The 13005-nt window shown below is 42.0% G+C and overlaps 3 protein-coding genes across 3 annotated transcripts; 2 read left to right on the top strand and 1 right to left on the bottom strand.

The window, feature by feature from the left end:
- The first annotated feature begins 10 nt into the window (after positions 1 to 10).
- fam32a (family with sequence similarity 32 member A) lies at positions 11 to 2012 on the top strand. The gene is made up of 4 exons (XM_068319181.1): positions 11 to 134; positions 893 to 1037; positions 1602 to 1655; positions 1815 to 2012. The coding sequence occupies exons 1-4, from the start codon at positions 61 to 63 to the stop codon at positions 1881 to 1883; spliced, it is 342 nt and encodes a 113-aa protein (XP_068175282.1). The 5' UTR covers positions 11 to 60; the 3' UTR covers positions 1884 to 2012.
- On the bottom strand, positions 1895 to 3919 carry fh (fumarate hydratase). The gene has a single exon (XM_068319180.1). The coding sequence runs from the start codon at positions 3900 to 3902 to the stop codon at positions 2403 to 2405; it is 1500 nt and encodes a 499-aa protein (XP_068175281.1). The 5' UTR covers positions 3903 to 3919; the 3' UTR covers positions 1895 to 2402.
- Positions 3920 to 5426: 1507 nt separating this feature from the next.
- Positions 5427 to 12966, top strand: hdgfl2 (HDGF like 2). The gene is made up of 16 exons (XM_068319462.1): positions 5427 to 5639; positions 6122 to 6198; positions 6713 to 6854; positions 7066 to 7245; positions 7642 to 7761; positions 7861 to 7929; positions 8045 to 8225; positions 8320 to 8404; positions 8514 to 8808; positions 8969 to 9096; positions 9745 to 9812; positions 9893 to 9963; positions 10046 to 10147; positions 10416 to 10566; positions 10674 to 10791; positions 11853 to 12966. Exons 1-16 carry the CDS (start codon positions 5568 to 5570, stop codon positions 11950 to 11952), a joined length of 1959 nt encoding a protein of 652 aa, XP_068175563.1. The 5' UTR covers positions 5427 to 5567; the 3' UTR covers positions 11953 to 12966.
- Positions 12967 to 13005: the final 39 nt, after the last annotated feature.

Below are 13005 nucleotides of genomic sequence, written 5' to 3'. Positions count from 1 at the left end.
GCTATGACGACAAAAACAGAAGAAGAAAAAGACGAAGAAGAAACGGTTGCGTCGTTGAAAATGTCAGAGTACGAGGTTTGTCAAAGGACTTCCCTTAAAATTAAAGGATCGGCGAATATCTCTTCAGGGAAAAAGTAAGTGGCATTGTATGACATTTTGGCAATATTTTTGTGACCGACGCCACTTTATTTAAAAGGGATATATACATATATAAAGCCCTACCGTTCAGGTAAGATTGTGTTAGCTTGTTTGCTAACGTTAGCAACCCAATGATAACATTTATTTTACGGGGATTAACTGCGTGCAGTAAAGAATATCTGGGTAAATTGGTAGTGAAGAAACATTGTACGTAGAGGAAAGTTAAAAATTTCGTTGTGACTCCGACGTTGTGGTCAATGCGTTGACATTACGTAGTTCTATAGAGCTCAACTATCAGTGGTTAGACAGCTGAATGTTGACGAACGACACCAGCAGCACAGAACATGCGGTTTATGAAGCTCATTTTAAATTAGAAACTGTTTAAAGTACTTATTTATACTCTAAATAGTTAACAAAGTTACAACATAGACATTTTAAAAAATTACAGGTACTACAGCAATCAGACTCTGGGGGACTTCTTAGGCAAAACAACAAAAGAAGGAGAAAGGAAAATTCCTCCATTGAAATGAAAAAGTCAGCTATTAACCTCCCACAGAAATTGTAGGCCCCAGCTTGATATTCTAGGAAGTAACCAAACCAGTATTTGATTCTCCAGACAGTGTGCCTGTCCAAATGTTTGATTAACCTTCTTTCTGTGTCCTTTTGTTGTTGACTTGCCTGAGAGCGTTAACCTACCAGTAATCAGGGCGATAATCTATTACTTAACATTCTATTCTATTGTTATTTTTCCCAGGAAGAAGAAGAAGGACAAAGAGACTAAGAATCTTCTGGAGCAGTTTGTCTCCAGTCAAAATGATGAGGAGGTGACAACCAAGAAAGCATATGTTGACAAAAGGACACCAGCACAAATTGCTTTCGATAAGATGCAAGAGAAGAGGGTAAATTATATGATTTATTGTGAATGCTTAATTCATAAATATTGTAGCAACTATTGTAGATTAGTATTACTTTTTGATATACTGTCTGCAGGGTGCATTAAAAAATGGAAAATTACCAGGCATAAATAAATGTATACTTAAGAGGATTGCAGATGATTAATTTCTAGGCATTTTTGAGCATTACAGCTGACAAATTGTTGTCCTAGAAATGTCTTCTTATTCATTTAATTCTTATTGCTTAATGAGAGAACCCAATTTATTAATACATAGTCATCATCTGACGTTTAGTTGTGAACCTTAATAGTGTCTAACATTTATGTGTAAGATGAACATGTCTGCTGCTCAAAAGCGTGTCATGGTGTTGATGTTGTACAGCTACTGTATGTAAATTCAACAATGTGATGCCATTAAAGCAATGTAACCCTGTTTTCCTCATAGATGCATGTTAGTGTCAGCAGCTGTTGCTAATACATGGGAGTTTGGGGAATTTGAAAGTTTTACATAATTACTGTAAATAATATTGTACGTATAGTGAAATGTTCTTTTTTCTATTTTTTCCCAAAGCAAATGGAAAGGATTTTGAACAAAGCGTCGAAGACACACAAACACAGAGTAGAGGTAAGTTGTGTCAGACTAGCATAGCAACATTCTGTCCATGTTTTTCCCTACTTGATTTAGGTACATTAGAAAATAAACACACAATATCTGTAGAATGGATGTTGAAAAAAAATAAATTACAGATGGAGAAATTAATTTATCTCCCTTGTTACTTTGTAGGATTTTAACCGTCACCTGGACAACCTGACAGAGCATTACGATATTCCCAAGGTCAGCTGGACCAAGTAGAAGAGGATCCATTGTTCTTTCATGCTTTATTTGTGGTTTTATTTTTTTACAATAAAGCAACAGTTCATGTGGAAATCAGTCATTCCACTGTTGTAATTCTTGATGTATACAATAAAGGATTTGAGTTAACTCTTGGCTCTTTCTTACATCCTTAACATTATGAATATTTATTTGACCTGGAACATGGCACAAAAGGCAGACTGTGAACCAAAACGCAATAATTGGAAGAAGAAAGTTGTATTGATGGTATGGCATTTCTAATGAATAGGTCCATCCACATTAGGGACACTACCGGTCTGCAAACGACAACCGTTGACCAAGAAGCACCTTCTAATGTCATTTCTGAAGCGTTCATTTTAGAAAAAATGATAGCTTTACTGTATAGTTTCAGTGCAGCTGAAATAAAACATCTGTATGCAGAGTAACAATTTGCATCAACAATAGAAAATCCCACAACCTTTAAGCCAAATTACATTTTTTTACTTTTTAAAATGTATGAAGTTTTCTTTAATCATTAGATCACTTTGGGCCCAGCATCTCACTCGGCTTCACCCACTGGTCAAACTGCTCCTCCGTCAGGTAGCCCAGCTCCACTGCTACAGCCTTCAGCGTTGAACCTTTCTTGTGGGCCGTCTTGGCGATGGTAGCAGCTTTGTCATAACCGATGTGTGGGTTGAGGGCAGTGACTAACATGAGAGACTCATTCATAAGCTTGTCGATCCTGTCGGTGTTGGCCTGGATGCCCACGACACAGTTGTTGGTGAAGGAGACACAAGCGTCACCCAGCAGCTGAGCCGAGTTAAGCACGTTTTTGACCATCATGGGTTTGAAGACGTTGAGCTCAAAGTGTCCGTTGCTGCCTCCGATGGTGACTGCCACATGATTGCCCATGACCTGGGCTGCCACCATGGTCATGGCCTCACACTGGGTGGGGTTCACCTTTCCAGGCATGATGCTGCTTCCTGGTTCATTCTCTGGTAAGATAAGCTCACCCAATCCAGAACGCGGTCCAGATCCCAAAAACCGGATGTCATTGGCTATCTTCATCATGCTCACAGCCACTGTGTTCAGCGCTCCGCTCAGCTCTACCAGAGCGTCGTGGGCTGCTAGAGCTTCAAACTTATTGGAAGCCGTCACAAATGGAAGTCCAGTGAGAGAGGCAACTGTGGAAGCTACTTTCTCAGCAAAGCCAATGCGGGTATTGAGTCCGGTGCCGACTGCTGTTCCCCCTGCAGCCAGCTCGTACACCCTGGGCATAGCGGCCTTCACTCTCTCTATGCTGTACTTCACTTGCTGCACATAACCGCTGAACTCCTGTCCTAGGGAGAGTGGGACGGCATCCTGAGTATGTGTGCGTCCGATCTTGATGATATCTTTGAATTCTTCAGACTTAGTAGCCAGTGCGTCATGCAGAGTCTGCAGACCAGGCAGCAGAATGTGGTGCACCTCTGTGGCTGCAGCAATATGCATAGCGGTGGGGAAGGTGTCGTTAGAGCTCTGGCTCTTGTTGACATGATCATTGGGGTGGACAGGATCCTTGGAGCCAAGCTTTCCACCCAGGATCTCAATAGCTCTGTTGCTGATCACCTCATTGACGTTCATGTTGCTCTGAGTTCCAGACCCAGTCTGCCACACCACCAGAGGAAAATGATCATCCAGTTTCCCTGAAGAAACCTCATCTGCTGCTTGGATGATCGCGTCTGCTATCTTCGGGTCGAGCCCATACTCCTTGTTAACTTCAGCAGCTGCTCTCTTCAGGACTCCAAAAGCCTTGATCACTTGGATTGGCATTTTCTCACTCGGTCCCCCTATCTTGAAGTTCATGGTGGACCTGACGGTCTGAGCACCATAGTACTTATCTGCGGGGACCTTGAGCTCGCCAAACGTGTCCCGCTCCAGCCTGAACCCTGAACTGGCCATTCCGGTAGTGCAGATGAAGAGTTTAGTGTTGACGTTGTGTTTTATTAATGTCAGGAGGCTAGCGTTGTGCTGCCGAAGGCTGCTGAAAGAGCGAAACATGGCTGCTCATTAGAGGTGAATACGAGTGAGGTCAAAGTCTGCCTTCAATATTGTGATCTGTCATTGGGTGAATAGGAAATTGATGACAAGTAGCCAATGGCGAAGCACAGAAGGCGGGACTTCCGTGTTGGTCGTCGAATCGGATGCAGAGCCGTGCAAAAGATCTTATCCGGATCTGTGAAGTGATTCACGACGCGAACAATTTTATTTCCTTTGGGACAACGACGGATTTTTATTTTAGTAGAATTAAACTCGGTAACGTCATCCATTCAAACTTTTTCAGGTGTAAAAAAGTAAGCATTCTTTATATTTTTGGCACGTTTTTTGTGATATTGTCAGTGAAATAGTTTTATGTCCACATTCCCAATGAATTCCAGTTTCTATTGGGCATACTAAATGAAGTTGGTGACACCTGGGAGCATACCTATAATTTGTATTATAATCAAATGCGTTCTGCATGTAATGGCACTAAAGCATGCAAGCTGATGTGCACTGGTAGGTACAGGACTGACAGCTCAATAAACGATAGTTACATTTGATGATGCCCTGCAGTGCATTGTGCCACAGCACAAACACTTTTTTCATCGTGTACAACACTTGCTGAGTGAGTTGCATATATAATATTTTACATAACTGAGATTCAATCAGAATTTTTTTATTGGCCACGGTTGTGCACACCACAGCAGTTTAACTTGCTCTGGAGTCGAAATTCTTGTTTTTGTGCACAAGCTGGAATGTAAATGACCAGACACAAGTCTCAAAAAGCTCATGCATATACATATACAGTAATGTGTACAGGCCCCATAACACAAACACATACAAGGGACCTGTAACCATGCAGTTGAGGGGGAGGTAACGTGGCAGGCAGCTCCTTCATGGTGCGCCTCAATGAGCAGCTTATAAGGGGGACAGTGCCTTGCTCAGGGGCACCTCAGCAGTGCTTGGGAGGTGAGCTGGCGCCTCCCAGTGTCAGCTCAGGTTCTGGGGTGGCTGGGCGGGAGCGGGAATCAAACCACCGATCCTGTGATTATTGGACAAACCCGCTCTACCAACTGAGCCACCGCAGCCCCATTTATGAAGTTCATTTTCATTCATTTTCTGCTGCTTCATCCGCCGCAGCGGGTCACGGGGAGCTGGAGCCTATCTCATCTGGCATAGGGCGTGAGGCGGGGACACGACGCCAGTGCACCGCGGAGCCACACACAAGGACAGACAACCGTGCACACACACACTCTCACTCCTACTGGCAATTTGGGACTGGCCAATCAACCTGAAGCACATCAAAATGATGACCAAGATGTACATCCTAAAAAACCAACGAATTTGACAGTGCAAAAAAACCACACATATGGTTTGTTTAATGGCAGCTTTGAGAGTGTTTTGTGCTTGTACAATATTTGAGTTATCCTACATTTTGTTTCCATTCGTTGATTCTTTTATTTTGAAGGCGGGGAACGACTTCTCACCGGAAGTGATCCGTGACTTACCGCGGATTTCACTCCGCCGTCTCCTCTTGCGGTAGCGCTAGTACTGTATACGGTTAGCCTGCTAGCTAACCTGATCGTTTCCAGGTTTCGTGTCGGCCTGAAAAAGCAAACGTAGAGACACAGAAAGGTTACGCATCTGAATACATTTTAGACCCAGGCTGCACAGAGGAGCGGGACAATGCCTCACAACTTCCAGCCCGGGGACCTGGTTTTCGCCAAAATGAAGGGTTACCCCCACTGGCCAGCCCGGGTAAGCCAGTAACATTAATGTTAGCAGCAGCCGGAGGGGCGGAGGGGATGAGCTGCACTGGACCCTGTAGAACGTTCCGTGTATCACTGGCACTGTAACTCATCATACACATACAAAACTTCATTTTTTAAAAACTTGTGCTGACAGGCTGTGTTTATTTTAGGGTTATATTCAGTGTGCGTGCAGGATAAATTGCACGGGATGTTGTTAGCCTAATGATAATTTGCATGGAGACGAACAGCATCCAAGCTAGCGTTATTTTCCACCTTTAAGATGGTTATTTGTTTCTCTAGACAAGACGAGACACTCAGTATTAAGATACCGACTGGGTAAAACACAACCCTTCAATTTTTATGAAAACACATGTACAATATATTGCTCCATAAATAACCAACATCATCATGTCATCATCATCATGTTTGAATCCTAGAAAAGTAAAATCGATGACTTCCAATTTAAATGTTAATCTGTCTTGTTTTTAGATTGAAGATGTGGCTGATGGGGCAGTGAAACCACCTCCTAATAAAATCCCAATTTTCTTCTTTGGAACACATGAAACGTGAGTACAGCGTTGTGTTAGTCAGTCATGAAACAGAATGTCTGGTTTGCAGTGTGTAAATACCTGCTTGTTTATCAAGAACTAGTGGAAATCATCCCATTATTCATCCTCCTTGAGGGCAGTAATGTGATAGGTAGAGACAAATGATGGTTTAGATTGTCATTCATCACTAAAGCTTCAGATTCAACATTCAAGGACTGAAGACAAATCACAATGACTACTTACTTCACACTGTAATTTGTTAGGCTTCTTTCAAAAAAAAAAATCAAGTTTCTCATGTAAGATTCATTCCCTCCACTTTAATGTACAAGTAAAAAAAAGACACGGATACGTCTGATCTGGCTTCAGACACCATCTGTGACAAAATAGCACCTACACTGTATTGTTTGATCACTGGGTGGCACAGTCTGTTTTCCTGCGGTTTCAAATCACCAAAGCATCCTTGTGCAAAATGACATTTAGATGGTTTTAGTGATGTAGTTATATTTTTGACAATTTTCTGTCTGTTTAACAGGGCATTCCTTGCACCAAAGGACCTTTTTGCTTATGAAAAATACAGCGAACGCTATGGAAAGCCCAACAAAAGGAAGGGATTTAATGAAGGTTTATGGGAGATCCAAAACAATCCACATGCTTCCTACAGTGCTCCGCCTGTTGTAAGTTTTTTTGAATCATTAGCATAATCTGTCCCTGTATTTCACTTTGTAAGGGAAGAAAAGAGTGTGAAGGGAAGAAAATAGGACAAAACATGTCTTATTTCTATATTTCCTTGAGTAATACTGTATTGAATGATTTCTGACATGCTTTGTAAATGGCAGTGCATTTAACTGAGGCATCTGCATCCTTATTATTTTGGTTTTCCTGCAGCCGGCCAGCTCATCTGACAGTGAGGGCAGCAATGCTGGAGGTGGAAGTGATGAGGATGACAATGTGGAAGAAGCCATGGTGCCGAAGAAAGAAGAGTCTGCTAGTGAGCTTGACTCCGAATCTGGCAGTGAAGACCAAGGAAGGGGCAGAGGAGGGAAACGAAAGCCACCACCTGTTAAGGTAACTGTCAATGGAAATGAGTTAAGCATTGTTTAGACTTAAGCCTCTATTAATCGATTTGGTTTGTAATGATTAACTTATTAGCTTATTGGATTACACAATAAAAATGGTACCGATTGGTCACAATTATGGATACAAAAGTATTGCACTTGGCACAACAGCCAACCAGGTGCCATCAGCAGCATCATTAGAATAACAAAATAATAGTGGTTGTATATTTACTGAAAATTTGCTTGATTTTATAAGAATGAAAATAAGAGATGTAATAAAAGCAAGACTATAACTACTGGTAGCCTCATGTCTTTAAAAATGCAGTACCGGTAATAATCTTTGACCAGGTTTTAGCTTTCACTGACATTGGCACATTGCTTTTAATCCCTGTGTTTGCTGTTTCAGCGGCCTCCCCCTCAAAAGAAGGCCCGGGGGTCGTCCAGTGACAGGGATGTAGAGAGTGGGTCCCCCTCTGAGTCAGAACCAACGCCGTCAGAGTCCGACTCTGGCAAGAACAGTGACCAGGTATTTATTACATAACGCACACTCTCAACATGGTATGATTGTCTGGTGATGTGACATCAAACAGCCCAGAATCGTTACACATTTGTTTCCTTCTCACAGGATTTTACTCCAGAGAAGAAATCTGCTGCGCGAGGTGGAAAGAAAGCAGGAGTCAGAGGGAGGAAGAAGGTGAAGCACCGGCCCTGTTCTACATCCAAACTGCTCTGAGTGTTTTTTCAATGGAATTTGTGTTGGGTTTGTTCCTCTTCTTCTAAATTTCTAAATTCCCCTCTTTCTAAAACAGAAGGCATCGTCCGACTCTGGCTCAGACTCTGGGTCGGGTTCGGAGAAAAAAGTCATGGACAGCGACTCAGAGGATGACAAGCCTCGACCGGCTCTGTCCGGCTCTGACTCCCAGTCCGGCTCAAAGTCTGAATCAGACTCGGATCCTCCTCCTCGTAAGGGTCCACAGGCGCGCAAGAAAGGTGAGGGTTTATCCTTCTGTAGGCAGCTGAATACTGGATTGAATTAAGTTCAGTTTCAACCACAATTCTACTGTGTGCTTTTCCACACACACAGAGAAACCTGCACCAAAGCCTCGGGCACGGAAACCAAAACCTGCTCCAGTGAAACGAGCAGCTTCATCCTCCTCTGACAGCGACAGGTCAGCCTGCTTCCATGATCCGTTCCCTGGTTATGCACTAGGTATTCATTAGTCAGATTCCTCGGGTGGGCTCCAGTTTGTGGTGAAGGTGTGTTTGTTTTTTTCGCAGCGACAGTGAAACCGACTGCATCAGTGAATGGAAAAAACGAGATGAGGAACGCAGAAGAGAGCTGGAGGAGCGTCGGAAAAAAGAGGAGGCAGAGGAGCTCCGCCGGCTACGTGAGAGAGAGAAGGAAGAAGACGAGAAAAAGAAAAGGGATCGTGATCGTAAAAAAGCGAGCGAGAGCGACAGCAGCAGCAGCTCAAATGAAGGTGTAGACGATCACCCGCTGAAGAAATCCAAGAAACCCCCTCCACCCCCGATCCCCGCACCCTCGGACTCTGACTCTCCGCCACCCTCTGAGGTACAGCACCGGCTCATTTCCTCATTTGGAAATTATCTGTTACACTTTTCTATATCCAAAGTCAGGAACTTTAGATAAACTATAGATAAAGTTCCTGAGTTTGACTAGAACCTGAAGTTCTATTCATGCATTCAACTTCTTGTCTATGACCCATTCAAAGGTAAAGAAATCCTCCAAGAAGCCCGACAATCAGAAGAAGGCTAGAATAAAGAAAGAGAGAAAAGAAAGAAAAGAAAAAGAGCTAAAAGAGAAGAAAGCCAGACGGTTGGAAGAAAAGAGCAGAGTGAGGTAATCACAACAGAGCAAACCAAAGTACTTAAAAGAACTTTTAAAATGTAATGTGTACAAATCAATCTTTCTTTCTTTCTCTCTCTCTCTCTCTCTTTCTCTCTCTCTCTTTCTCTCTCTCTCTCTCTCTCTCTCTCTCTCTCTCTCTCTCGAATTGAAAACAATATTGTTCAAGAAGCAGCTACTGTTTTTTGCTGTAACATCAGATGTCGCTTAAAACTAGAATTTGGTTTCTATAAATTGACAAAAGACCTGAATAACTTTAGGAACATCTGGTGTTACAAAAATGTCCTATGCACTTTAGTTGATGACCACCTCACTTTTGCAAAATTCCTGTTACAATGTACTAATTTTTATATTGTATTTCCCTTTGTTTCTTGGTGTTTAATGTGTTTGAGTGTTTTTGAAATTTCATCTAATGAAAAATTGTAAAATGTTCTAAATGTTAAATGTGATTGAAGTTTTTTTATTAAAAAAAACCTTCTTCTGAGGCACTTTAGTGCTTCATCTAATGTAAAATTGCAAAATGTTTGAATGTGATTAAAGTGTTTTTGCAAAAATAAAAAAAAATCTCTCGTTCTCTCTCTCTCGTTCTCTCTCGTTCTCTCTCGTTCTCTCGTTCTCTCTCTCTCGTGCTCTCTCCTACAGGTCTATTCCTGAGAAACCCAAACGTAAACCAGAGAGGCCACCGGAGAAGAAAGTGGAAAAGAAAAGGGGTCAGTCTCTCCCAGGTTCACACTTCATTATGTAGACTGACACAAAAGTAAAACCTGTTGCTGTGTGTGTCCATGTGCAGAACCATCCCCAGAAGAAAAGCTACAGAAACTCCACACGGACATCAAGTTTGCACTCAAAGTGGACAACCCAGTAAGAGATGGCTGTGACTACAGTTAAATACGTTTCCACTACTCTTGTACTTGATGCCATTCTTGAACGTGTGTTCTCTCAGGACATAGACCGGTGTTTAAAGGCCCTGGAGGAACTGGAGGCCGTTCCTGTCACCAGCCAGATCCTCCATAAGAATGCTGAAGTTATTGCCACGCTGAAAAAGGTGGATTTTCTTGTCTGTTTTTTGATGCTCCTTGTTTTTTCATGTTTTCAAACTCTTTCTAACTCTTAAATTCTGAATCAAGCGAGTAGACTTCTTTATTGTAACTTAGATGTGTATTTACAAGGGGTTTAAAAAAAATTTTGGGTTAATTTTCCAAAGGATTATGTTTGGAGGGTATTTTTATCGTTTTCCTTTTCACTTCCTTTTACTTTACCTTCTCTGATACCAGCTTTTTTTTTTCTCAATGTCCATGTTATGTCCACTGTAGATTCGGCGGTATAAAGCCAGCGCTGCAGTCATGGAAAAAGCTAGTGAGGTCTATAACAAGCTAAAGCTTCGCTTTGTGGGCAAGGCAGAGGTGGGATCTAAGCCAAAAACAGAAGACAAGGAACAAGAGAACGATGAGACAAAGAACACTGGTAAAAAAAAGAAGAAGAACACAGCTCAGTTCTCGCTTCTCTCTCTGAACCAAATCACCTCTTTTTTTCAGATTTTTTTAATAATTCATCACAATTTGCATTTCTAGACTCCACTCCAGTGAATGGGGATTCGGAACAGAAACCCGATGACATTTTTGTAAAAGAAAACCCAAAATTACCTGCCCAGGAGGACAATAATGATGATGCTTCTTCAAGCCCACAGAGGTGAATGCTCCACATGAAACAATATATTAATGATTGATATATTTGCAAGATACGAATGAAAATGAGAGAAGATGTCACGTTTAGGTTGAATGTGTTTAACGAAAATGAAACCCCTTTACTTATCACAAAGAGGCTAATGTGAGCATCCTCCTAGTTCAGTGGTTCTTAACCTTGTTGGAGGTACCGAACCCTGCCTGTTTCATATGCTCACTCACCGAACCCTTCTTTAGTAAAAAAAATACTTTTTTTTTTTCAAATTGAAGACATAAGTATATGTTTTACTGGTGTATTCAATGAATTGTGCATTAATGTCACCTTTTTCAAAGAACAAAACCAAAACAGTGTGTTAACTCACATGAAATGACCTACCTGCAAATCAACGTGACTTCTGCTGTTGTTATTGAGAGACCAGTTCAGATATGCGTGGCTTCACCTTGGCAAGTGCTACTCTTAAGTCATTTTTCACAACAAAGTCTGTTTCTTTTGTTTTACATGGAGCTTAAGGAAGTGTTCCTTTATTTTTTGCCAGTGCGAAGACTAGAGTTGCTCAACTTGACATTGCAAATCATGCAGAACGCTGACTCCCATCACGTTCCGTTATACAGTACATGTAAATTCACTTTGTACGTATTCGTTCAACCACTTTCTTTATTTGCTCAACATAGTTACTATGAATTAAATTATCAAGAAAGCAATCAGATGACGTACCATCAGGACAGGCATAAATCGACTACTGAGTGCGCAAAATCCCATGTAGCACAGGTAGGCTGATCAATGTAGTGTCACGTGATCACCTGCAGCCAGTGATGGCTAAAGAGGCATGTCATCATGAATTGACACGATGTGTCAAACGTACACAGTGATTCGTGTATGTTCGGCAAAAACACCTGACACATCGTGTCAGGTGTTTTGTCTTGACGTCCGTCTCCGCCGAAGCCCTGAGACCGACTCACCGAGCCCCTAGGGTTTGATCCAACCCAGGTTAAGAACCACTGTCCTAGTTTGACCCTTCTAGTTTCGGGACAGCAGTGTTTGTAGCTGACGTTGTCCTCCCTCTTTAGACGGAGCCCCAGCAGCCCGGCTGACAGGCACACACACACAAACGAAGACGCAGACAACACCATCACCACAGACATGGAACCCCCTGCTGTAGAGAGCTGAAAGACCCTGAACAACCACTCAGTGGACCAAGTGCTAAAGATGGTGGCCTTTGTTTGACGTCATACAGCGCTCCTGGCCCAACGACATCGCAACACTCACCCGGAATTTCCTCCAGCAACCGTCATGCCAGTGTTGATGTTTTCACTTTGTGTAATTTAATGATCTCAAACCAGGAGTCCCCCTCCCCCCCAGATGCTCAAACTGTTTGGCCTTTAATTTGTTACGGCAAAAAGGAAAGCTTATTAGTTTGATAGATTGTGGTGGGTTCGTAGCGCTGCACCTCTCCACCCCCCGTATGATTTCTGAAATGTATGTTTCCTTTTATACGACGTTCAGCCTGTCCTGGATCCACGCTGTGCCCCCGCCATTAGCTACTTCGTTCTTTAGAGCACATGAACTCTTAAGTCTTTCATACCATATGTATATTGAATTATTACATTTTTAGCACTTCTAGGCTGGGTTAGTATGAGATCTGACTTTGACTCTTGGGATATGGAGCCATGACGTTAATCTTTCCCCGTACGTTTTGTGAAACCGTTGCTTGCATATGTTGACTTAGGTTTTTATAAAGCCTACAAAACATCACCAAGGCCTCTTGTCTGTGTGTGTATGGCATCGTGAGAGTGGTAAAGTACTACTTATGAATAGTATCTTTTTTTTTTTCATTTATCTGGTCTTGATCTGGTTAATAATGTCTGGAATACAAAATCATTAACTGAGTCACGTAGAAAAATATTTTCAACTGAGCTTCACCTACTTTTTATATCCTTGTTTGCAAATATTTGCATCTGAGGTTTTGTCTTCCCCCAGAGTTACTTTCAGTTTCTCCTGTAATGAATGGATTAAATGTGGCGATTAAAACCTGCCCCTAAAAGCTATGGAAATCTCGTGTAGCTGCAATTTAATTTGTCGTTTCCTCGTCAAAGGCATACATTATGTGTTTTTAGTGCTATGTAAATTCGTAAAGCATTTCTATCACAAGAGTTGAGACTTGAATAAAAATCTCAGCATGGTTTTGTGCCTGTCTTCTTGTGTAAAACATTTTTTTGTCTC

This window comes from Antennarius striatus, chromosome 7, assembly GCF_040054535.1.
Source record: "Antennarius striatus isolate MH-2024 chromosome 7, ASM4005453v1, whole genome shotgun sequence".
Taxonomy (NCBI): domain Eukaryota; kingdom Metazoa; phylum Chordata; class Actinopteri; order Lophiiformes; family Antennariidae; genus Antennarius; species Antennarius striatus.
Note: the sequence above shows the minus strand (reverse complement) of the source record. Positions and strands in the feature narration are given on the sequence as shown.